Source organism: Myzus persicae, unplaced genomic scaffold (assembly GCF_001856785.1).
Source record: "Myzus persicae strain clone G006 unplaced genomic scaffold, MPER_G0061.0, whole genome shotgun sequence".
Lineage (NCBI taxonomy): Eukaryota > Metazoa > Arthropoda > Insecta > Hemiptera > Aphididae > Myzus > Myzus persicae.
The window spans coordinates 95,067-122,686 of NW_019104167.1; the positions used below are offsets into that span (position 1 = coordinate 95,067).

The window sequence follows — 27,620 nt, forward strand, 5'->3', positions numbered from 1 at the left end:
ATAAATCATTCAGTAAATCTCTAAATCAATTTTTTTCCAGTCGCCGTGTGGGATTGCCCAATATTAAAACCAAGCCTGACCGCCAATTTCTGACTTTACTATAGTTTTTCCCATATATAATTAAATAAGTGAGTTTGAGAACAAAATAATACAATAAAATGATAAATAACTAAGTTTCGAAAATTAAAATACCTACACAGTATGTTTATATGTTATGATTAATGGCCGGCCTAGCTGGTGGCCACCGGCTGTAAGTAGTTGGCGACATAATATTTTGGCGGTTGTTTGTATGTTTGAAGTTACAACCAAAAATAAATATAAGGCATTTTACAATCCAAAATATAAAATTTTTGTTTAATAGATAATACAGTATGTAGTTGGATGAATAATTGCAAAGAAGTAATATTTTCAATCAGGTATCAAAAATAATTTAATATTGTATTAACTTTGTTCTGTTATTGTTTTATTTAAAATTCAAATAAATATTATTTTAGATTGTTATTCCATGAAAAGCAAATATCAAAGAGAATATAAAAACATATTTATCATTTTATTAATATGTTTCTAACTTCATATTCAACTGTATTTATGATTTCTCTCGAAAAGTGTTATGGAAATTCTCACGAGGATCGTCTTTCTTATTTAATATTTTTACGGTTTTTGAAGTGCCACCGATCTTGGAAATTCATCTTTATAAGGTTCTGACTAAAATAATTAAGAAAAATGCCGTCGGGTCAACCATTACCGCCCAAAGAAAATTCCTTGTTTAAACGAATTCTAGTAAGTATTATATAAATTTTCTATTAGATAAACAAGGTTTCATCGTAATATATGTAGGTATATTTTTTTCTTTTAACTTTTCTCAAATTGTTTTTTTTTTTTTTGTGTTTGTATACCTTATTACTTATTTTAGTTATACTGAATATACTTTAAAGGGTAATTTGTACCTTGTTTTATTTTATTTTAGAGATGCTACGAACAGAAACAATATAAAAATGGACTTAAATTTGCAAAACAGATTTTGTCGCATCCAAAGTTTTCCGAACATGGAGGTAAATTATATTTCATGTAATTTTTCGTATAATTTATTTAACACATTTCTTATATGATTTGCTCAGAAACTTTGGCTATGAAAGGACTTACTTTAAATTTTCTTGGCCGAAAAGATGAGGCATATGAGCATGTTCGACGGGGACTTCGTAATGATCTCACTTCACATGTTTGCTGGCATGTTTATGGTTTATTGCAAAGATCAGATAAGAAGTTAGTTTAAACTATGGTTTAAGTATTTTTTTGTTAATCAAGTGTGAATGGTATGTAATTTATTATCTAAATGTTTTTTAGGTATGATGAAGCTATTAAATGTTATAGAAATGCATTGAAATGGGAAAAAGACAATATTCAAATTTTACGAGATTTGTCACTGCTACAAATTCAAATGAGAGATTTGGAAGGATATCGAGTAAATAAAATAATTATGCATACATTTTTAATGCTTAGTTTATTTTAATTAATTTGTTTTGGAACATTGGTTGATAATGTTTTCAATTGTTGTTTAATTTTAAATTTGAAGAAGAATTTTTTGTTTTAAGTTTATTAACACATTGACTGCCCTGTCTACTGACTATCAGTGTTCATATGATATGTATTATTGGTACGCCAAGCTTATTATTCAGTGTCATTCCAAATTTGTATATACTATTGTGTATGAAAAAACATTCAAAAATAATGTCATCATTATTACATCCAAAAAATTGTAATGATTCCTGATATGCTACCGTGCTTTTTTAGTGCTTTATTGTAACGCCATGGATAAGTTGACAATATAAAACCATGTTCATTTACGGTTGCTAGCAGTCATGTGTAGTAATGATAAATTATGGACACCAGCAGTCACAAACTTATACAATTTGAGAATTTCAAATGACTGTTGGCAGTTGCATGGCAGTCTACGTGTTAAAAATTTCCGATGAGTACTATAATATCAAAAATTGCATATATATATATATATTCATTGATTAAGTAATGTTTAATTATCGTTATGCTGTAAGGAAAGTCGCTCTACTGTACATCAGGTTTTTCAGTGCTCTTGTGCTATTCAACTTATTTTTCTAAATATAAAAACCTATTTATGTACTGTTTTTTTTTCAAGTCAATTTGATTTTACTACTATTGAGCTTTGGCACTCTAATTAAAATAGAAATTGAAATTTCCAAATAGAACCATTATTACAATAATATGTTTAGAATTTTAGATCCATTAATTTAGTTTGTTTATTTTTGTTATATGTTCTGAATATTAATTAATACATTTTATCTTACTTTTTAAGTAATTTATTAAGACTACAATTACAACAATAATAATTATAGGCATAGGCGTGTCCAGACCTCCATGGCTGGGGAGGCCAGTTATAAAATTTAAATTTTTTTACATATTACAGCGATCTATAATATATATCTATATTTGTATCTTATTTTTGTTGTATGAAAATTATACGTATAGCACCTGGAATTTTTTCACCCCGCCAAATTAAAGATTTTCTTGATCTTAAAATTGGTTTTCTTATATGCTATTACAACTATGAACCAATAAATAAGGCCTATTAAAGTATTAACTAATGTGCTACCTACTTAGTTTTTTTTTATAAATATTTTATCAACTATAGGACAGGTAGTAGGTACATCAACCTTCTCTATACATCTTATTACAGTTACTACACAATAAACAATACACATAAAACAGTTATTTATTAGTTTGGTTAAACAAGTAATTTATTAAAATATTACAACTAATAAAATCCAATAAATTTACAATTCCATTCGCCTACTAACTGGTTTTAGTATTTTAAAATGTTCAATGACATCATCAATATTTATATTGTAGGCAGACTCCTGTTCAATACTTATTGTTAATAATGCATCCAACCGGTCTTGCTGCATTGTGCTCCTAAGTTTTGTTTTAATAAACAAAAAGCTCTGTCTAATTTCACACTGTACTCAAGCCAATTGAATAATTCATACCAAGATTTATTAAAGCACCGAAATCTGTCTCCAAACTTTGTTCGTGGATACAATTTAAGTTTGGGTTGAAATGGGCCTCGAACAACCCTATCTTTACGTTCTAACTGGGATATCGGTAATAAATTAGCAGGATCATCAGGATTATCAGGATCTAAAATTTTTAGAATTCATGCATAAGATAAACAATTTAAATTTAGTACATTATACTTGATTTGATCATTTAGTGTTTAAAATTTTAAAACTTGTTTTCTTAATAAATTTATTACATAAATAACAACATTTAAATAATATGAAGTATATTATATACAAACATAAATATACAACATTGATCAACACAAATATTATCAGTTAGGTATAACTAATGTAACTAATTAGTAATAAAGTTTATTGATTAATGGTTACTACAAAAGTAAAAAATTACAATATTTATTTACCTAATATACATAATAACAATTTTGAAACATTGAACACAAACAGTTAACCCAACATAGAACATAGACAAAATAACAAATTACAAAACTACGATTTAAATACCGATTATAGACTATAATATTATAGTCACTATAATATAGTCCGTGATTATTACGTAACCAATCTATAGACGAAAACTTTATTGACATTGATAACATTTCTTATCGATCAATTACTGCTTCAGCCACGGATATACTATACTTATAAATATAATCTATAATATATTCTATTATATTCGTGGTTTCACCATTATAATCCAAGAGGCCAAGAACGTCGCTGGGGAGGCCGGTGCCCACCCTGCCTCCCCCGTAGACACGCCTATGATTATAGGGACTTGAATTTATATACTAACAGCGTATAAATAAATCAAATAAGATTTGTGTATAGTTACATTTTGCTTGACTCGTTCAATTTAAATTTTAGTGCCATAGTTGTTAAGTCAAAATTGCTTGAAAAAAATAGCCACCTGAAAATTATATTTTTAAATGCTTTTGCTGTTCTAAAATATATAAGTTTATGCTCATATACTGAGAGGTGACAATATGATGTATTCTTAGAAATGTGGATTTAGGTTACTCCTAAATTCTTAAAAAATTCTTTGTTCAGTTCAACTGCATAACCAGCGCAATATTTGAGTGTTTCTTAAATTGGTGAGCATACTGTATATTAAAGGAAATAGTTATGTTATTTGCTTAAATTTCCTTATTAGTATATTATTATTATTAATTACTGCTAGTTTTCATTAATATCTGTACAACACATTTTAATTGGCTCTTCATGATTAGAACACATCTGTTTGCAATTAGTAATTAGTAATTACTCAACTTGAAATAATATATTTATAACTACTGAATATATTATTCAAGGGTTAACTAAATTTTTTTTTTTTTAAGTCCGGGAACTATGGCCATTAGCTGTTAGTAGGGTAATTGTGGTAGTGGTAGGGTTTGGTATGATAGGTTTTTAACAAGTGTGTTTTGTTTTTGGCATAATTTCTAGTGGGCACTCGTAGGTTTCTGCCATGCCCGGGGGGGGGGGGGGGGTAGAGGCCACTCTCTCCAGACACCATGACTGCCCAGAGAAAAGTGCCAACGTGATTGAGGTTCGAACCATCAATGGTGCGCATTGCAACCGACGCATTATCCACTCGGCCACTTCGTCCCCCTTAACTAAATTTATTAATGTTGCAAGTCCATGTTTTGGTGATTTACATACATAAAAAAATTTAATTTTTGTTGCTTCATATAGTGTTTTTACGCATTTTTATAATTATGAAGTATTTAATTTTCAAAAGAACTACTTTTTATTTAGTTGTTAATTATAAAAACAATTAATGTGATAGACAAATAAGAGATACAACTAAGTTCTTGTATCAATTTATCTAATAATAGATGTTAAGCCATTTATGTTTTGTTATAGTTATTAAAAGTTACATTAGAAATATTTTGTAGACAGTAGGAAAGTTAATAAGTGAATAATCACTACTTTTCAGTAAACAATAAAAGTTTTTAATTCATTATTGATCATAATGTCTTTTATTTTTTCATTATTTATAACTAGTTTAAGATATTAAATAATACAATTGTTTTTATTTTACTTAGAAAAACTAGGTTAACACTTTTATCTACTATATACCAAAATTATCTAAAAATTGCTAACATTTCCCTCTTTTCTTTTACTTTAGCATATAACTAAATATCATAAACTTTATGTATCGTTGACAAAACATTTGGAACTATAAATTACTTTTGAATAAAAACTATGAAGACATTTTTATTTTGTTTTACATTAGTATTTATTGCTGTGTGGTGTCTTAAATAATTTACAGTAAGGTTTTAGTATTATGGTGATACCGCGTACCACTACACGTACCAATGTATCTTAAATTATATAATTTTTCTCTAAGGACACAAGATATCAACTGTTCATGTTGCGGCCAACTCAAAGGGCGTCGTGGATAGGTTATGCTATGGCATATCATCTATTAAACGATCATGATATGGCTTTGAAAATTTTGGAAACCTTTAGGAAAACCCAAATGGTTTCTGTAAGTTATTATTTTTATTATTTCTACATAAATTAAACATAATAAAATAGATGCTTAATTATGGTTTGCTTATGAAAAATATTAGAACTTATCTAATTTTTGTATTTAGGCTCCATTTGATTTTGAGTATAGCGAACTTCTTTTGTATCAAAATATGGTTATTCAAGAATCCGGTGGAGTATTGGATGCCATCAAACATTTAGATATGTATAAAGAAAATATTTTTGATAAATTAACAGTCTTAGAGATTTATGGTAAGTTATAAATTCCATTTTTCTGATTTATATTTTATTTGATTACAAGACTTAACATATATTTTGATTTATATTATATAATAGTTTTTAGATTTCAAGTTTATAATTTATGCTTTATTTTAGGTTCATTATACTTACAAATGGGAGAATATCATTTAGCTACATTGTGTTATGAAAAATTACTACGAAGAAACCAAGAAAATACACCTTACTATTTAATGATTAAAGAAGCTAAGCAACTGCATAATGATGAATGTGTTTATAATATGCTATGTGGTTATCGGAAAAAGTTTCCTAAAGCATTGGCTCCTAAACGATTATGTTTAACTTTTGCAACAGGTATGGTAATTGTTCTAGCCATCAAAACTCTTTAGTAATTATTTATGGCTTTAAATTTAGGAAATGCATTCCAAAGTGAAGTTGATTCATACTTAAGAGCTGGTTTCCATAAAGGTGTTCCACCGTTATTTGTAGATTTACGGTCTTTATATAAGAATAAACATAAAGTACAAATAATAGAAAGTCTATTGGAGTTGTATGTAAATAATTTGACAAAGTTCAGTTCATTTGATAGTGAAGGTATGGTATAATTTTTCTTAATACATAAACTATGATAGTAAATTTATTTTTATTGAAGTTGAGAATGCAAAGTTGAATTGTGTTTTTATCTTGTATTTAAAGTTTTTTCTCGAATAATTTAAATCTCAGGAATGGTACTACAAACTTCTTAAATTTGTCCATTCAAAGTTTATATAAAGGCAGATTTTAAGGTCAACCTATCCCTAGATAAAAAAATTATCATACATAATAATATGATATGATTCATATTTAAGCTTGACCATTTTTAATTGATTAATTCTTGTTTATGTATAATATATCATATCAGCATGTTTGTTTATTTTAGATACTTCTTGTAAAGAACCTGCTTCTGCATTGTTGTGGGTCTATCACTATTTGGCTCAACATTATGATTACCTGGATGATATACAAAAGGCATTAACTTACATTGATATGGCAATTGCACACACACCAACTTTAATTGAATTATTTGTCACAAAAGGAAGAATATTTAAAGTATTACATTTTTGTAGTTAAAATATTTTTATGTATTTACACTATGCACTATACAATTATTCAACAAATTTGTGTTAATTAGCATGCTGGTGATGCTTATGAAGCATATAAATGGCTAGATGAAGCACAAGGCTTGGACACAGCTGATAGATATATTAATTCAAAATGTGCAAAATACATGTTGCGTGCAAATCTTATTAAGGAGGCAGAAGAAACATGCTCCAAGTTTACAAGGGTAAGACTGTTGTTAATATTTTTTTAGTTTATACCATGAATAAACACTTCTGACAAATACTTGGAGCCCATTATGTTATTTAGTTTTATTTTTAAAATATTATTAGTATTCATTTTTAAAATTTCTTTTTTGATTATTTGTGCTTTGTTTTCTATAATTAGGTTATTAAGAAGACACCAACGCACTAATTTTTATTATTTAATTAAGTTATGATTATTTTAAAATAATATGTTTAAAAATGGTCATAACTTGTTTCTTAATAAAAATAGCAATAAAAGTCTCCTAGATAATCTTACCTTAAAATTGTATAATAGGTTAATTCACTCTAATTTTATAATAACAGTAAAATGGATTATTGTTAACATCAAATTTGGTATATTGAATGCTTGTTAGACGGAGACAACATATGTGGGTGTGGCGATCTCTTAATGACAATTTTTTTTATGTATAAGGTCGTTATTAATATAGATTGTTTTTGTTATTAAAATTTAAACTACTTTATAACATTTTAGTGCATTATGTACAAATATACAATGTATTATCAAACTTCATAAAATATTTCAGAAAAATTATTAAATAATATTTAATAGCTGAATTCTAGTATTTTCCCATATTATTTTGATTAGTTAATTTGGTCTACTGAAAACTTCAGTAAAGCTTTATCTTAAAATGCTAAAATAGTAACCAATGTATGTCCTTTTTTTAAACCTTTTTTGTAGCCCGTGCAATTACTTAAATACTATCATTTATTTTATTTTTTTAATTGATATTTTACAGGAAGGTGTTTCGCCTATGGAAAATTTAAACGAGATGCAATGTATGTGGTTCCAAACTGAGTGTGCATTGGCCTATCAGCGGCTAGGAAAATGGGGTGAAAGCTTGAAAAAATGTCATGAAGTCGATAGGGTAAAATATTATTTTATTTATTTATACAGATATGAATTGATATTTATTCTGAGCTTGTATAGTTCTATAGAATATTAAATACTATTATTCTATTAACACATACATTATCTTGATCAAATTATTTTACTAATAATTGTATTCCGATTGTATTTAATTTTATAGCATTTTACTGAGATTATTGACGACCAATTTGATTTTCATACATACTGCATGCGTAAAATGACTCTAAGGTCATATGTGAATTTATTAAGGCTCGAAGATGTATTACGTTCTCATCCATTTTACTTCAGAGTGGCACGATGTGCAATACAAGTATACTTACATATTCATGATAAACCTCCGACTGATGCATCATCTAGTAATGAATTGGATACAGGTGAGTTTTTTGTTAATCACCTAATTGTTATTTTCAATAAATATATTTATATATTGAATTGGTATAATATTTCTTATAAGTTTTAATAACTCATATTTTGATTAGAATAATTCATTAAAAATGTATGTCAGTAGTTTGGATATAGATATATTTTTTTGTTTATTTTCCTAATCAATATCATTTATGATGTTGCTATAACAATTATTTATCATGAAATTTCTTCTTCTTTTTCTGTTATTTCTACTCTCCAAGAGTTTTTGCTGCCATTACTACACTTCGCTACTTATCTCTATTTTGGGCTGTCTCTCTCCAATCCTCAACTTCAAGGATTTGTAAGTCTCCTCTACCACATCAATCCATCTTTTCCTAGGTCTTTTACCATGTGGTTTCCATTCCAAAGCTACTCTAACTACTTCGTTCTCTCGTATTCTCACTATGTGACCTAACCATTGTATTCTTTGGCCCTTAATGAAGTTTGTTACTGGTGTTAGTTCCAACATATCGTTCAGCTTTCTGTTGTACCTTATCATAAAATTTAGTTGAGTTAAAGGACTATAACTTAAACAAGTTATTCATTATTTTATAAAAACATAGTTTCCAAAAATTATTCTTTTTAATGAATAAAATCTTAAATATTAAAAATGAAATGACAGATTTTTCTTCATGGTTAACCTCATCCAATAATCATGTTTTCTAAATAATTTACTGCGCAAAGCAGAGTGCAAAATCTTGAAGTATTGCAGGTGCATCAAACAGGAATCCTTAAGTTAATTAGTGCAAAATTATATGAATATGAATATGTATATATCATAATAATGCATTAATTTAAACTTAAAATTACAAAGTATAAATAAAAATAAAGTATAAATTACACTAAAACAATTTTTAGTACCAAAATTATTATTTATTGAAGGTTACCATATTTTCACTCAATAATAAAAATTCAGTTTTTTTAGTAGTACAGTCTTTTAAACGTTCCCTAATTTTGTGATGAGTTCAAATCTGTATTTATTTCTGTCAATTTTTGTTGATTTTTATAATAAACAAAAAATATAGAACCTTAATAAAATAATATATTCTTGTATGTCCATTGGTATCTGGAGATTAAAGTCTGAACATGTATTACACACCTTATACACATTGATCAAGACATCAAGTACCAGTGGTACTTTTATAAAAATAAATGACCCATATCCATTAATTGTTTTATTTTTAAAGTACACAATGTTAGTGTACTCTATTCTCAATTTATATTTATAGAAATATGATTTTCATGGTATAAAAACATTTATATTTACATTTAAGATGCGAAAGTTAAACTGTACCAGTAAATTTAGTACACATTTTAATTATTCAAATTAAAATCTATTTACATAATGTTAGTAAAAATGAAGACTTATTTTACATCAATAGCTTAGAAAAAATAAATTTATTTTGTAAGTAGTAATTATTAACAATAGTATTTAAAAAAATACATTTTAATACTGAGGTACTGCACAGTTTAAAATATAAAAGAATCAGTATTTTCATTTTTGTATCACAAAAATATTTGGTAATTGTTTGTTATAATCCTGCCCCTAGGTGACCTTATGTCAACTGACTTAAGCCTTAAATTTTGATACTCATGAATCGATGATCAGTATATTTCTGTATCTCAATATTTTACATGTACCTACATGTCTAGTATGCGATCTATTTATTGAAAATGGTAAATAATTTTTATAATATTTGAAATAGTATTTTATTATGTTACAAACTTATAATCCGGTAAGCATTTTGTCGGCTTGTCGCTACATTGTGGATGTGTGTAATTTCAAGTGAATGCTTATTAAAAAATAATGTTATTCGTTTACTTTGAAATATTGTTAAAAAGTAATTTGTAAGGAGTTATTTCATAGCATATTTAAACAGGCATTCTATTTTTAGAATAAAAAAATGAGTGAAATTTAAGGGTTTTTAGAAAATTAACTTTTTTATTTTTATTTTTTTTACCACTAATTATGAAATACTATTACCATTTACTCTTATTTTAAAGTTTTGTAACAGTATGTATGTAAAACATACCATTGTACAACTGACCTGGTGGCAGGGTGGTAAATTTCATATGGAACAGTGGGGTCAACTATAATAGTTTGTGATGGAAAACAAGTACCAAATATTATAAAGTTTCCTAAATCCATTTAAGTTGTATGTATGTTTTGTTTTGCTTGTGACTTGTGTATCAGGATGAAGAGCATCATAAAATATATTGTTAATTGTAATCCCAATGTACTCAATATGTTTCATTATTAATTTCATTGTTATATTTATATATCGATACAAGATTTCAATTCATTATGCTACAAGTATTGTTTAGATATATGCTTAATGATTAATTAATAAATAAAAAAAGTTATGTATACACAAATACAAATTGATGTCTGTTTAACTCTTAAACTTACACAAATTGAAGAAAATCTAATTAAATATCCTTAATTCATCAAATTTTATTTAACAACTCGTATTAAACAAAAATTTATTATAAAGTAGTTTCTTATATTTTTTAATTATGACACAATATTAATTAACTACATTGATGCATACCTTAAAATTATTTCAATTCATATTAACTAAAGAGTGATACAATAATTTACTTTCACTATTACTAATAGATTTATTTCTTAAAGAATAATGCCATTAATCAAAAATAAGAAATGAATTTAGTTCCATAATATGTCAAATTAATTAAACACTAATAATATTGTACCTTACATAAGAATTATTTCATATTACATAACACAGTCTTTTCTTTAACAATATAAAATGTTTGATTGTATCAAATTTATCCACAGTATAAATGGTTCTATTATAACTTTGCATTTAAATTTCAATGCTCAAACAAAATGTATTATAATTAGTATTAAACTTTTATTTGACATTCCTCTTATAGTATTGATAATTATGACTACCCAAATTATATTGTATTGGATGTCCAGTGTGAGTTGTTAAAAAGAAAAAATGACTTCCACTATTTCCAGGTAAATTGTATGAAACTACACGATTTAATGGTCTTTGTGTTGATACTATATATTCTGAATCAATATTTTGTATTGGTAGTTGTTGTTTGTAGTTAACTTGAATATCATCAATTAAAGATACTGGTGTCTGTGAGTACATAGATTTAGGTCGTTCAGTAAAGTACTCAGTATCTTGGTTTCTCAATGGCAATGGTCTTTTAAAATGAAATTGAGCATCATCAACCAGTGATGTTTGAGGAAACTTAATTCGTGGTCTTTTTTCTACTGTTTCAATATTTGGATTTTGTTGATATATTGTTTGTTGATAATTCACATGCGTGTCTTCAAGGTATTGAGTGTTTGGTACTTTAACGTTAGGTCTTTGAGTGACTACTCCACTATTTGAATATTTTTGTGGATTATAGTTAACATGATTCCCATCATGTATTGATGTTTCTGGAACATTTTTGTATGGTCTTTGTGTAACCAGATCTATATTTGGATTGCTTATTAATGAATGGGTTTGTTTTTGGTGTTTATTATTTGTTTTAGTATTACTATAATATGGGGTTTGAGATATCTGCATGTATGACTTTTGAGTAACATGTTCTGAATTTGGATTCTGTGTTACAAATGCAGAATCTAAATTATAATTTAAATCTTCATGTAAGGGAGATTGAGTTATTCGTGTACGTGGCCTTTGAGTAATTTCTTCTGAATTTGGATTTTCAGATCTGAAAGGTTGTTTATAGTTCACATTGGTATCTTCATACAATGATGGTAATCTGTATAGTGGTATTTGAGTAATAATTTCAGCATTTACATTTATTGATGGTATTGGTTGCTTGTAATTAACACGAGTATCATCTAAAAGTGATGGTTGATGTACATTTAAGTATGGTCTCTGCGTAATTGGTTCTAAATTTGGCGTTTCTGATAGAGGTTGTTTATAATTCACTGGAGTATTGCCTTGTAGTGAACTTTTAATTAAAGGTTTTTTAATTATTTGATCTGTGTTAATATTTTTAGATGGTAAATGTTGATTGTAGATAATTTCAGCATCGATAGAATATGGATAATTTTCTTTAAAATCATTTGAATTTTGAGATATTATCTCAGCATTAGGATTAATCTGTGGATGTTTTTCTTTAAAATTTACACTTACATCATCATGTAAAGAAATTTGAGGATAATCGTAATGAGGTTTGACAGTGGTTATTTTTGACTCTGGATTATTAGTTGGCAATGGTTGTTTAAAGTTAACTAATATGTCATCAATTATGGATATCTTATTATCATTTTTATTATTATGAGGTTTTGATTGTGATGTTACTTGAGTTGGTTTCTCAGTTCTAACTTTCTGACCAAAAAGAGCAAAATATTTTTTTGTATTTTCATCTACTAAACTGGCATCATCTTGTGTGAAAAATGCATGATATGGGTTATCAGTAGCAAAGTTGGGTTTTTCTGTTTGATAACCATAATCAATATCTGAATATTGATTATTTTGTTGTGGCCAAGATTGATATTTTTGCTTCTCCATTTCGTTATTGAATTGAGTTTGTTTTGGTTTTTCTGACCATTCTCGAAATGCATGTCTTTCTTTTTGGTATTCTGTCATTGGTTTTTGTTTATGTATTGGATTTTGAATTTGGGATTTAATATCATACTCTGGAGCAATATAACTATACTCATAATATGGTTTGACTGTAGTAGACTTTTCGTAATTATTTTGGAAATCAAATTGTTGACTTTTTATATTAGAACCTTCATATTTATTGTGTTGAGCAGGTTTTTCTACATCATATTTATTATTTTCTTCATAATAATAATATGAATCTGGGCGACTTGTTGTATGTCCTGCTGGATTTTCTAAGAAAAATTGATGACTGGGGTAATTAATTTGTTCATTATAATTTGAATTGTAATTATTATTACTCTCAGTTGTACCAATAAGAATATTATTTTTGATTTTCAAGCCTTCAATGTAGTTTGGTTTTACTGATGGTATTGGAACCCATCCATTTTCTTTAGCATTGTGATTTCCTTTAGGAATTTTGAAGTATGGTTTTTGATTAAATCTTGGAATTGTTTTGTTTGTATTTAAATTAATTTTTTTAGCTTTTTCTGGCTTTTCTAAAGGACCAAAAAAATTTGGTGGTGGTGGCAGAACTATTCCAGGAACTAATGGACCTGGTGGAACCCTTGTAGAATTTTCTTGAGCATATACAAAATCATACTTAGGTGGATAAAATAATGATTGATCATCTTCATCAAATGTTGTGTTTGGAAGAAATGGGCTTTGAATTGATGGCAATGGAGGAGGAAATACTGGATTCCAAGTAGAACCATTAATTGATACAAAATCAATTGGTCCGTTGTCTTCCAGCTGTATTGGAAATGGTGGTGGTATTTTAGGATTTTCTGGTATTTTTACCTGTCTTAGTGGAGCAATAAAGTTATCAATGTATGACCATTTAACTTTTTTATCACTAAAATTCCCCCCTCTCAATACAAGTAAATGATTCTCTGCCAGCCATATTTCATCAGGATCTAACCCTCCTAAATTATTGATGTTGTCCTTTGGTACTTCAGGATTTATATTGTAACTTAAAATTCCAGGTCTTGATGGTATTTCATTGAATAGTTCTTTATGTATAAGACCATACTTGCCTTCAAAGATTTGTTGTGCTAATGTTTTATCATCATCATTGGCCGAGTTGGATTGATCCACATTTGTTAGGGTTTGACCATTCTCTGCTGGTATTAGAATTTCTAACACAGGTTCCGCCACAGTGCTTGTTAGTATTATTATTTTTAATATCACATACGGCAGCAAATACATCTGCAAAGAAAATGTTATAGATTAAAATTAGGTTATTTATGTAATTTTTTGATTATTTGTATGAAACAACAGGAATCACGCACTTATGAGTCTTGAATTAATTGTTTAACTTCACAGTTACGTAACATCAAATAAAATAAAAAACCCATATCATTATTACAATGCATTTTTATGATAATGAAATCAAGACATAAAGTGTTTTTTATAATGAATTTATTTTATCGTAGTATACATTCGTATCACATTTAGTTATACAAGTATTTAAAAAATATGTTGCTTTTCAAAAAGAGATTTGTAATAGTTTTTCTAGTTTTAATGTTAATTTCCTAATCTTTTCTATGTTTACTATTATTTTAAACTTAAACATACATACTCAAACTCATATGAGTCATATGCTTTCAATTTTAATCTACTATTGTGTATTTTGGATAACTACTGAATTGAGTAATATTATTAATAATTGGTTTTATTCATGTTGCTCTATCAAAATATAGGCTATTTTATATATCACGTTTAACTAGCAATTAACAATAGTTTAAAGAACTCATATTATGAAAAAACGAATTCATCAGTGTTTAATAAAGGCCTGGATACTGAAAGGCCTCAAAATTGTTTTTGAATGTAATTTAAAACAATAGGTAGGTATTATCATATTTCACTGATTTGCGTCATGGTGAATAATGCGAGACAAGTGTCTACACCTACGCCCTTAGTTTTAAAATCTTGTTTATATCCATACTTTTTTTTTACCTATTTCATAATTTCAATATACTGTATTTTTGTATTTATTACTACGCCCATAAGCTACTTCAAGAGAACCTATAAATACAGCGGAATTTTGTAGACAAAAGAGTTTATTATAACTGGTTAACCTTGCTCTGGTACAAGACACGATTTTAGACTAGTGCTATTTGACCTACAGCAATAATAATCACGTAATTACTCTCAGGCAAAATACTGTAACCAACTTTTCACCCGGGGTTAAACGAATTTTATTCATTGTTTTTATATTATGTTATTTTCAATATTGTATTAAATACATTTTATACAATAATGAACTTGATGCAAAAATAATTAAACATCCATTAAAAATATACCTGTGAAACTCTTATATCAATTACCCGTTTTTCCTGTGAATCATAACACAATATTCTACAAACGAGAATGAAGAAATCAATTTTATAAGGTGTTGTATAGATACTACTACTCTTCAACTAGTCAAAAATTCATAAAGTCGACCAATAGATAAATCTGTATTGTAAAAATAGTCTATTTTTGTATTTTGGTTAAAAACATGTAAGTAAAATTTAAAAGGTATACTTATGTTTATAAATATTTAATAAAAGTTCTCTTTACGCATGCATTCATACATTCATACATACATACATACATACTCGAATGAATGATTATATAATGTGAAAAATACAATTTCCGTTATAATAATATCCAATTCATGTATGGCGTCCTCGGGTGTCCAAATATAATCATTTGTGTAATTGTGTCTTTTGTTAAAATACTTATATTACATTTGACATAACGGTATTAAATTATATTTTATTCATTTTGTCCATTGGTATTTCTTCGTGTTCCGTAACGTTTCATTTATTATTGCAACGAATAACGATAAACGATTTATATGTTAGATGACCACTATTTTCGAATGTACTATTTTTCATTATTTAGTATAGTCACTATTTCACTAGTGCAAAATAAAAATACTATTCTTTTTCAGTTAGGATTGATATAGGAATAGTATGTACAGATACAAGTGTGTTCGTTAAAATGTAATTTTAGACGTTTTTTTTTAATTACCTTGGTCCAAAAATACTACATCTAAATATTATAAGTATAAACATTATGTATACTTTTATTGAGATTTAATACTTATCCAAATATCAAGGGAAAATATTTTTTTATTTATTTAGTTGTATTCTGTGGTAACAATGAAATTTAAAAAAATTGAATGAGTGGATTGGCCATTGTTTAATGACTTTAACTATTTAATTAATATTGACCGAGGTTACCAATTATGATGATAATTAATTAATAAATATTAAATTTGCATCGATCTTGTTGAAATATCTTTCTTAGTCTATTGTTTCTGATTACTTATTAGTTATTATATAAATTAGCTTACTGCCTACAGTACTAATTATTTTCGTTTTGATACCTAGTGTTGTATATATATACAGTTGATTAAAAATTGGTAGAATATAAATTGCTTGTTAGTTATTAATATGGGTTTAAGGCACTTATAAATTATTATTAAATCATTATTATTTTTTCGATGAAATAAAATCAAATTTATATTAAATAAATGAGGCCCACGAACGAAAAGTTAGATCGACATTAATTAACATCTTCTCGAATATCGACTTGTATGATTACTACATTTTGAAACTGACATTTTTATTGTATTATAAAACCGAATGAGTTTTTGAAAGTTATTTTATTGTTTGTTCGTATATAAAATGTGCAAGTCTAAAGTGATTAATAATTTATTATATATTTTATATTGATTATTTTCTATGATATAGTTGAACAAATTAGTTTTTGTCCTTGTAGATTTTTACGCCTTCTCTACTATACACCTCTGTTCAATTGAGCAAAACAAAGCATTTTAATCTTTGCATGTAGTGGGCAATATCCTTTTTATATAACTCCTCCTCATCAGATTATTATTAAATATTGAATTAGTCATTTATAGGTTTACATTCTAACAACGCCTACCTGATCCATAATCCATATTATGTATGATTTTACCATCTGCATAATAAAATCTATATTTATTACTTCAGAACAGTCTAAATATGGTATTTTATAAACGTAAATAACATCCCCCGTTTTATTGATTCAACTAAGAATCAATTATTAATTACGTAACTGAACATAGTTTTATGTATCTATAAATTAATGTGTAATTAACTTATTATTCGTCTACATGCTAGGTATACTCATTATTCAGATAAATTGAGACAATACTTTTTAATTTATGTAAATTAGCAAAAGATTAGGTACATTTTTAGTTAAAAATATGTTATTTATTTTCATAAATGTGTACAAGATAAATCTGTTCTTAAATAAATAAGTTTTTTATTGGTAAATTGATTTATCTATCAATAGTGGACCAATTACTTTGTAATTGTATTATTAAAATTATATATATTCAGATCATATTGAGAAATAATATTATTCTTGTGCCTATTTGTGCGATAAAGTCGTTACTTGTAATTGGTACCTAACTAAATGTTACATTTTCATATATTATAGAAAAAAAAACTATTTCATAAGTAGTAAAATTAACTTTGAGTTAGTTTACGAATTTAATACAAATAATATATGAAAACACCTTAGGTAGTGTTAAAAAATAGTAAGTACTTGAATTCTTGAATAAAAAATAATTTCATATGTAAAATTGTATTCAGATTTCAAAGTTATCTTTGTATGTTACATTCAATATAATTGTTTTTAGATTACATTAATTATAACTACAATTTTAACTGTACGTACCTTTTAACTGTATAGATGTATATTCCAAATAAGCAGTAATTGAAGTGCCCATTACACAAAAATTATAAACTTAAACTTCGAATGTAAAACAAACTGATTTTTAAAAACATTCGTCATGCTACATTTACGTGGTGTAGCACGACTTCACGACATAAACTGAACACATGGAGTGCACGCAGAATACTAATACCATAACTCATTCATGCAGTTTTTGCTTTGTCGGTAGGAGAAGTACCCTCTAGCTGAGGGAAAGTTAGGCGTTTGATTCAGGAGATTATAATCCTTGTTAATCGTTTTAAATAATAATTTTTTTTACATTTTTGTATTTGTATAAAAGTATTAAAATAAAACAAAACTTATAATTTATAAAATACTGCATTATTAGTAGTTTCTTAATATAGATTTAAAATTCTTAATATACATTTTAAAACTATAATGTATATTGCTATATAGATTTTAGAAAATCTTGATACTCGTTTTTCTTTTTTTTTAAATAGTGCATTGTAATCAAACAATCAAATTGATTTCTTTATTTGCAAATAAATATAAGATTTTAGTATCTTTAAAAAATATCATTGTTAATTTGAATAAATTAAGGTGTGATATACCTTTATTGTAATCTTAAACTGTATAACGATAGTTCGAATAGAATTGTTAAATAATGCAATTTGCATCCGTATAATAAACTGTACATGATTAAACTTATTTTGTATTTTGAATAAAAAGTAACTTCCTTAATCAACAATTTATTTGATTAGTGACACGATGCCCCTACGCGATCCTCCATACTCGATGGTAAAGTATAAAATATAGGTTTGTTTAGGTTTTCATTTATAACCGATAACTCTTGTTTTGTTGTGTGTAATATAATTTTCATTGCATTGGATACAAATTAGAACTACTATAAAATAAATTTTGTGTTATTACACTTATTTATTTTATGTAAACTAGTAATGGTCAGGTTAGGTTATGAGACTAATTGTAAGACGCACTCATCTCGTTTCGTAAGCGCAGGAGCATTGTATTATTATTATTTGATGATTTATTGAATTCGGATTTCAGATTGATTATTTCTAGCTAATTTCTACTCAAATATGGTCAACATGTTGTACTAAATTACTGTGTTTACTTTTGTTGCAGTTGTTTCAATAACGTTTTTAGTAGTGATAAATTGTATTATATTACATAATATGATATTAATTTTAGAAATACCCATAAGCTGGAAAATTATATTTTTACATCTACCCCTTGGCTTAATGTGTCTATGTCAAATATCTGTAGATACATATCCTAATCTTATTAAGTGCATTAACATGTTACATTAGAATTTATTTTTTTAACATTACAACAGACACATAACTGGCAAAAAAAACCGCAAAACAGGTGTGGTGAAAGTTTTACAAGAGGGCGCGGTAACTTTAAACTAGAGCAACTACCAGAATCGTGCAATGGGCCTCGAGCCATACACGCGACCAGCCTCCTTCTTTTTATTTTTATCTGGATACATATCACCTTACAATGGTCAACTGGATTTTCTATGTGTAATTGGCAATTTTCATAGTATATTGTAATGAATCGTCACGGACTATCATTATTTATTTATACTATACTAGGTATAGTTTTGGATTACTTAGAATTACTTTTTAGACCAACTTAGGACCAGGGGCGTATTTATAAAAATAAATAATGAGGCGGGGCACAAAATAAAATTGTGATCTTTTGTCCTGCTCTTTTTGGGTGCATTACACTTCTCGTTTTCAAAAATATTAAACATACACAATACACTTAATAGTTAATTATAATTTAAGTCGTAAGTATTCAACTCGTATTCATATGCTGTTAACAATAATGTGACTGGCGAATGTCTGCTGTTATCAAAATATTCGCTAATGATTAATAACTTTACGATCAACAACAGTGACAGAAAATGTTTGCCGTTTTTGTCCCAAAAGTCACAAAATAATTTCAACCCATCAGATACTTACATTAATCATCATTAATACTTACATTTTATTTTTATAAATAATTTAAATAATTTATGTTTCCTATATCACCCTTAGTTAATAATATTTTTTAACGATTTATATATTATTTTTTATAATAGTTATGGTATTGTGATATGATAATTATTAGCTGTGATTACTGGCTATTGGCATTAATGAATAATGACAATAATGAAAGGTATTTTTATGAGAGACTAAAACAATTTCATTATGCATGTAGTGTAGTGTGCTGACTTCTGTTCAATGTTGTGTCATTTGGTACTAGGTTTTAGTTTACAGTAGGGAATCTGACAATATATTTGATTACATAATTTATAAAAGTATAGGTACTATACTACTATACATTTATAATATACACAGAATATTCGTGCTGAAGTTCATGATATTGCCCAGAATTTAGATACAATTCTAACCGCTTTCGAATTTTAATAAGATACACACCCACAAGCCTAGTGTGACCCACTCAAACAAATAGTACACCCCCATAAGAAAATATTTATTTTATAGTATACAGGTAGTATATTAATATATTAACCAAAATTAAATTTATAAATATCAATCATCAATTTTATCATAGTATTTATAATATCACGATTACGTTTGATTTGTTGTCTCTTTCTGAATGCCGTAAGTAGCTTGTCATTTAAAAAAAGCATTATTCCAAAACTGCATTGACCTATGCTATATTATCAAACGTAGTAGCAAGATATTTCAAATTATCAATTTGGGCAACTCGTAAATCTCGGTTTGTTACTAATGTTTTGGAAATATATTACGGTATCTCACATTATATAATAATTAATTTTAAAAACTGTGTACTTAATTACTATTATTATTTATTTTATATGAAATCTGCCATTTTGTTACTACAAATTTTGCATTTATTGTCTGTGTTACACGTACAGCAGATACTAAGAATAAAATAGTGAGTTGCTTCCTATACAAAATATACTAACTGAAAATATTTTCAATTTTACTTTTCGTAGCTTACCTATGTTATTATCTAAATTGTGTGGAAATACGTAAGTAGATTTCGTAAAACTATGAACACATACATGTATGACACATGGTATTAACTCGGATACCGGTTAAATTAAAAAATATTTTATACATCAATACATGAATCATATATTTTATGACTATTTTAATTTTTAACTGTTTTTTAAATTGGTTAGATCGTCCACGATGAACCTTATATCTGTATACGTGTAATTATTTATTCATATTATTTTCACATTACATTTTGGATCAGACTTAATTTTAGATTCTGAAAAAATTTGATTTTAAACTTTAAGGGTTGTTTTTGGTATCAAATTGGATTTAGTTCGTGCTTTAATATTTTCCTAGTAATTGGGAATACAAAAAAGTGTTTTTGTTGTAACTTAAAAATGAATAACAGTTAATATATGAAATGTTCACCTAATGTTATAAAATATACTTAGGTATAATGGCTGACTGGCTATCCCCGCTCATGTTCATTAATTATTATTTTATTATATTTATATGATAAAACAAGTTAATTTTACATAAACAAAATGTGTGTGAATCATATTCATATCAACGTTTATTTAAAAGTTCTTCGTTTTGTTTTAAACCATTTTAGCGGGCGTCAGTTTCACTTAAAATATTCCCAACGTATATTGACCGCGAAATCTTGAGAAATCCCCTATTGTAATTACAGGCAACGGCAACCCAAGTTAATGATCCTCCTGCGCAACATTTTCTAATTTGAATAAAACGATTTTAACTTTCTGTGCGGACCACCGTCGCGCTGCATTTGTGTACCATATCCTATCCATATGTATTCAGTATTCATTGTTTAATGATAATAACACAAATAAATAAATACAATTTTGTCGTTGACGTGTGGTCCGTCGATAGCAGATGATTATGATGATAAAAATAATAATAACAATAATATTATAAATACATTAGCGCCGCCGCAGATTTAGAAACAAAATGTCTCGGTCACGAGAAATGCATTAACTTACGGTCAAGGGGACCTTCGTTTATTTATTATTATGACTATTAGACCGGTTTTTTGTATTCATTTTATTAATATTATTATTATTATTGTACTTATATTTTGTTCGCGCGCATCTTACACACATGTCTGACGTCGCATCATCCGGCCACCAGCCGATCTCGGCGGCGCTATCGGTTTCGCGTCGTGATTCATCTATTTTAAATCTGTCTGCACGTCGTCACGACCCAGAGAGAGAGAGAGAGAAAGAGAGAGATTAATCCATTAACGCGCGCGCTGGACCACCGTATATGTCGAGTTTATTATAATATATATATGCCTATGACGAGGTAATACGAATATACGATCGTTATTATAGAGCTCCGGAGACGACGCGTTCCCCGCACTTGATGCATTTTGTCAGTCGTTACAGTTCTGTTTGGGAAACGGCTAAGACTGACCATTTAAGCAATAATGATAATAATAATAATTGTAATATGCGTATTTTGGCGGTTCGTGGCCAAGACCCAGTTCTCATACGGTCGTTTTTTTTTTATTCTATCATTTCTCTCGTCTCTTTATTTTTTTAATGACAACACATTTCAGATCCGTTATAAACTATAATATTATAAACCCGTCGTCGCCGGCGACTGCAGTGGAACAATGACCGCTCCACTAGACAATAATAATAATAATAATAATAATAATAATAATAATACTACACGGTTTGCAAATCAAAACAATGGGCTATGTATATTGTATATACAGGAGAACTGCGCGTGTCGCCGCGTAAAATTTTTTATTCCGTCTGTGTTCGCGGGAAACCAGTTATATATTATTATATTATGTATATTGTATATTCATCATCGCTCTCGGTTTCGTTCTGTAGTTTTTTCGGTACGTCCCGTGGGTAAGGCACTTTTTTCTTTTTTTTTTTACCAATAACTTGATGAGGTCAGTTGGACTTTTCAAGTTTACCTATCATTGCCCATTTTTACGCCTGCAACTAATAGTATAGTGCCTGTACGCCCGTATTCGACCATCTATTATCTATCTGTGATCGTCATATTCTTATTCTGTTATTTTATAATATTATCGAGGTTAAACGTACATGACGTTAATAAATTATGCTGGAATTTTCGTTCGCACGACATTGACTTAGTGAAAATATTTATTGTTTAGTATTTTAATTAGCGTACAAATGTAAATAAAGTATAAACCACAGTCCACAATTAATATAAATTGTTGTTGTGAATAACAAAATATACATGTATTCCGATTTCTCCTGTGAAAAAAACTTAAATTCGTGGATATAAATCCATTGAATACCACTTGTACGGAACGTGTACGTAGAATTCTAATTTCTTGATATTTAATCAACAATCAGCTCATGTCGTTAAGTGTGAAACATATCTAATATAATACAATACAATACAATGTGTCTTGTGAAGAAGTCACCGGCTGATACAGCCATGTTACTATAGTATACTATAAGTTATGAAAAAAACCATTTAAAGGTGGGTCTAGCTTTTTATTTTTTTAGCTATGTGCAATCAACTTTTTAAAACAAATCTGAATCTACCGCACATTAGCTGATGTATCTTCAAAACTATCTTAATGTTTTTTTTTTATTTTGAAGCTACTTAATTGTGCCATCGACTAACATACATACAATAAAACAAAAAACAGAAATGTACAAATTATTTTTATTAAATTTAAAAACATAAAAAGTTGACAAAAATTAGCATTTTTGAAAGAAATTCGCTATATCTCCAAATAATGCCATATTCACTACAGTTTTCGTTTTTATTTTTTATTCTACAGAATGGCCGATCACTAATCCACGAATACTTTATATAATATTCAGTGAGCAACTATTTTTACCGTGTTGTATTGTATGTATAATAAAGTATAATACGAATACACAATTCAACTATAGCTGGGTACATTAGTAGATTATCGACTATTCCAATTCGAATAGTGGGGGGGGGGGGTAATGGACTTCGACAGATGATTTTTAAGGGCTGATCAATTTGTATATGACAACTAACAACGTCTATAACCGTCATTCGAAATTTGTGTAAAAAGATCCTGGACTGTCGTTTATTTATTTCAAAGACATAATGTCTTAGACATTTTATGGTGGAGACTGCTTGAATGTACAAGTATATGGAGGCACTTTTTATGTAGTAGTGATCTTGTTAAGGCAAAGTATTCAAATATTCAGTAACTTTTGAGCACTATATTTTCTACTGAGTGCTTTAAAAATGTGTCGAAAATAATACTATTTTAACTAATTTCATCTTATTAATGGTTCTTAAATCTGTGTCTCAAATAGACAAGTAAATCTTGTTCAACACCGATATTCATTCTATTATTATAACAAAATGCGTTGTCTGATATTCAAATTTGTAGAATTTCTGACTATTTTTCAACATATTTATTTCCAAAGAAATACAAGAGTGCTGGATTCTGTGTTGATATTTTTGCTTAAGATCTTGAACAATTATTAATTGTGCATCTAATCCGTCTAGGTATATTATAATAAAAATAAACAATTTTTAAAATGTAATGTACTAATTTGTCTTGATTATTAAAGACATTTCAAACATTATTTATTTAACATTACAACTAATTACTAAATGTACCAACTTGATATTTATAATTTGACCACAGATATAAATTACTATTACCTTGGCCTCGAACGCAATTTCTAAATTAAAAATAACTATAGCTAATTTTGGGTGTTTGATTCGAACGGTTACGTGTCAAACAAAATATTATCTTATAAAGGTGAAACATTCATTTGAAGTTCTTAAAGAACCGACAAGCGACCTAATCATACACTAAGACAAAAAAATATAGATCACATTTTCCAATCTACACTTCCATTAACTTTGGACCGAGTTATGCAACCGTAATAATGATATTTCTGTCTGCTCATGTAACACTGCAAGGTCTCTCTTGTGGTTCAATTTCAACATTCTCGGACCAGTTGTTTTCCTGTTTCAATATTGACTTATCAATCAATCTAGATAATAGTATGGGGTGCAAGATACTTTTGTAAGAACCACTGTATTCAAAGTAAAACACGTTAGGATTTGATATTTATTTATATACGTACACGTTGCGGTCTACAATAACTTTCCTTATTATTTGAACAACTATTCTATTCTGTATAGTGTACTATAATGTATTATAGGTACACACACAGCTGTGTACGGAGAACAGACCTATTTATTTATTTTATATTTTCTACTTAGATGAGTACAACAATATATATAACTGTTATAATGTATAGACTAATAGACTCTATTATCGTAGATGTCATATCAGTGATATTACATCATTTTTATATTTTGACAATAGTAATATTGTTGATTAGATGTTTGACTGTCTATTGTTTCGGTTCACCTATTGCATTCCAATGACGACCTTAGGCGTACTTATTTGTTATATTGTACAGCATGCAGGTGTGGCTCAAGGAAAATAAGCTTAACATTTTTCAGGCCAAAGAACCTCCCTAAAGTAATTCTAGTTTATTATAATAACATAATATCTTTAAATAAATAAACATAACGATGTATAATGATGTCATGTAATATAATTAAAATATGTGTCTGATTACCAGGGCTATTTAACTTTTTGTGTCCATTCTTTCTATATTTACAACATTTATTAAGTATAATGTTTTAGGAAACTTGGCTCCAGGACAGTTAAAAAAAATGTTGAATAAGCAAAGAAAAGCACAACGAAAAGCCCAAGAAGAAAAAGCTCAAGCATTAGCAGCTCAAGAAAAACGAGATATGCATAAAAACCGACAACAGGTAACTAATACCAGCGATGAGGCTGATGCATTGCCATTGGATGAACTACTTCCAGAAAAGTTGGAAAGAGTAAGTATTGCAGGTCTATTCCTTTTTTTAAATAATCCATACTAATATATAAAATGATTGCTTGTATGTATGTTCGGAGACCGGAGTAAACTCCGAAACTACTTATTGGATCGTCTTGCAGTTTTTTTTTAAATTGAAGGAACATCACAGAGAAGGTTTTAGGAATAAATTTAGTCCGATAAAGTTAACAAATAATTAGTTATGATTAATTAAAATAAACGTTTAAATTGCATACCTATGCCTTTTTTGGTAAGAAATAGTCGCTGGCTAAGAAAATAAATAACAATCAAACTCGACATCCACAGATGCTTCTAGGCAGGTCGGTATCGACGTGGAATAATGATTGAATGTTATTACTAACTTACTACTCTCATTTTCGAAAATGCCTAGACGAAAGTAAAGCTACCTTTATAGTACAGGGTCAGGTTTACCACGTTGCCGGCAGTCTTTTTTCCATATCGTAAACGATATAATTTTGAAAAAAATTATAAAGAATCCGCGGTGGCAACGCCAAATTTATATGGCTACATTACCACGGAGACATGACTAAAAGTGGTCTAGAATAAAAATAATTATTTAACATCCAGAAAATAAATATTAAATAAATATTTGAGAAATCTTGCAATAGCGAAGCATTGCCGGGTCAGCCAGTTTAAAATAAAATATTATGCTGTTGTAGGTGGAAGATCCTTTGGAACAATCAATCAAGTTCTTGAAACCGCTTCAAGAACTCGCTTCAGATAATATTGAAACTCATTTAATGGCATTTGAAATTTATTACAGAAAAGGTATTTAATAACACTTTTGAAGTATTTTCGAAATTCAGTTGAATACTTAATGAAAATGTAATTTGTAGATAAGCTTTTGTTGATGCTGCAAAGTATCAAAAGAAGTCATCGTATTTGTCCAGATCATCCAATGTTTCACAGTTGCCTAATTAGATTTATGGAAAAATTATTGAAGCTAGACAACATTCAAGAAGAAATGCAATTGGTGCTTGATAAACAATTAGAACCAATAGTGGGTGGAATGTCAGCTGCAGAAATCAATTCACAGTTTCTCAATAAACACCAAAAATCATTGCCAGCTTTAGTGCAGGGTGAATAATTAAACAAAACACTTTGTTCTATCAGTTTAAACAGTTAAAATATTTCATTATTAATTGTTTTAAACTTTAGGTTTGAAAATGAAGTATAAACTTGATAATAGTTCACAACAAGAAGTTCTTGACCAAATTACTAAGCTAGACGATTCCCTGGAGGATGTCAATATTCAAGTAAAGTTCAATAATTTTGTTTTGTTTTAATTTTTTATAACTAATTCATTTTATATTACAGACTTGTACTGATATTTTAAATTCATTAATCAATGGGGAATTTGGCGAAGTTGGTGATATTGCCGAAAAATATCGCAAGACGTGTTATAAACGTTTCCCATTGGCTACTGCTTTCCATACGGATACAGATCGTTCGCCAATGGCCTTCTGGTCCAATTCCTACAAAACGTTGAATGAAACACATGAAAATTGTGTCAGTAACTAATTGTAGTCTGACGTTAGATCAAAAATGTATTTTTTAATTTTGTTGAAAAGTTTTTTCTTATTTATTATAATAGGTCTGTATTATAACTTTTTAATATAGGCTTATTATTTTTCTGTAGGAAAAACAGCATTTGTTTTTGCCTTGAGTATCCTGTAAATAGTTAATAATATATTATAATTTCTTTTCTCAAATCTAACACTTCACTAATCGACTTACAGATTACAGTTTTGACTGAATATTTATAATTTATGTTTATAGTATAAATTGCTTAATGAAAAAAAAACACTATTTATTAACTCCAAATAACCCAAAATGTTTTCTGTGATACACCCTGAAATTTATGCTAATTATTGACTATTTAACTACTTTACAGGTTTTTAAAATATAAACTTGTATAAGAAAAAAAAAGGTGGCTCATTTACTAACCAAAGGTTGATCTCCAATCATTTAAATTTAAAGAAATATATTTATTGCTAACAGTAA

At 27.8% G+C, this 27,620-nt stretch overlaps 2 protein-coding genes and 1 long non-coding RNA gene across 4 annotated transcripts; 1 reads left to right on the forward strand and 2 right to left on the reverse strand.

Moving 5' to 3' along the window:
• The first annotated feature begins 593 nt into the window (after positions 1-593).
• LOC111039553 (N-alpha-acetyltransferase 15, NatA auxiliary subunit) lies at positions 594-27,620 on the forward strand. Of its 2 annotated transcripts, XR_002605108.1 has the most exons (18): positions 594-780; positions 968-1,052; positions 1,119-1,263; positions 1,345-1,462; positions 5,398-5,538; positions 5,648-5,792; positions 5,916-6,131; positions 6,192-6,371; positions 6,697-6,866; positions 6,949-7,101; positions 7,879-8,007; positions 8,170-8,383; positions 25,397-25,596; positions 26,276-26,384; positions 26,453-26,695; positions 26,775-26,872; positions 26,934-27,193; positions 27,238-27,620. XR_002605108.1 is itself a non-coding variant. In XM_022323108.1 (17 exons), the coding sequence occupies exons 1-17, from the start codon at positions 724-726 to the stop codon at positions 27,135-27,137; spliced, it is 2,607 nt and encodes an 868-aa protein (XP_022178800.1). In that variant the 5' UTR covers positions 594-723; the 3' UTR covers positions 27,138-27,620. The 2 variants fall into 2 exon arrangements, 1 of the variants encoding a protein (XP_022178800.1); XM_022323108.1 differs by having other exon boundaries at positions 26,934-27,620.
• LOC111039554 lies at positions 3,300-5,391 on the reverse strand. The gene is made up of 2 exons (XR_002605109.1): positions 3,883-5,391; positions 3,300-3,809 (listed from the first exon to the last, which is right to left on the reverse strand). It is a non-coding gene; the product is annotated as an uncharacterized LOC111039554 (long non-coding RNA).
• LOC111039552 lies at positions 11,071-17,984 on the reverse strand. The gene is made up of 2 exons (XM_022323107.1): positions 17,735-17,984; positions 11,071-14,224 (listed from the first exon to the last, which is right to left on the reverse strand). Exon 2 carries the CDS (start codon positions 14,222-14,224, stop codon positions 11,291-11,293), a length of 2,934 nt encoding a protein of 977 aa, XP_022178799.1. The 5' UTR covers positions 17,735-17,984; the 3' UTR covers positions 11,071-11,290.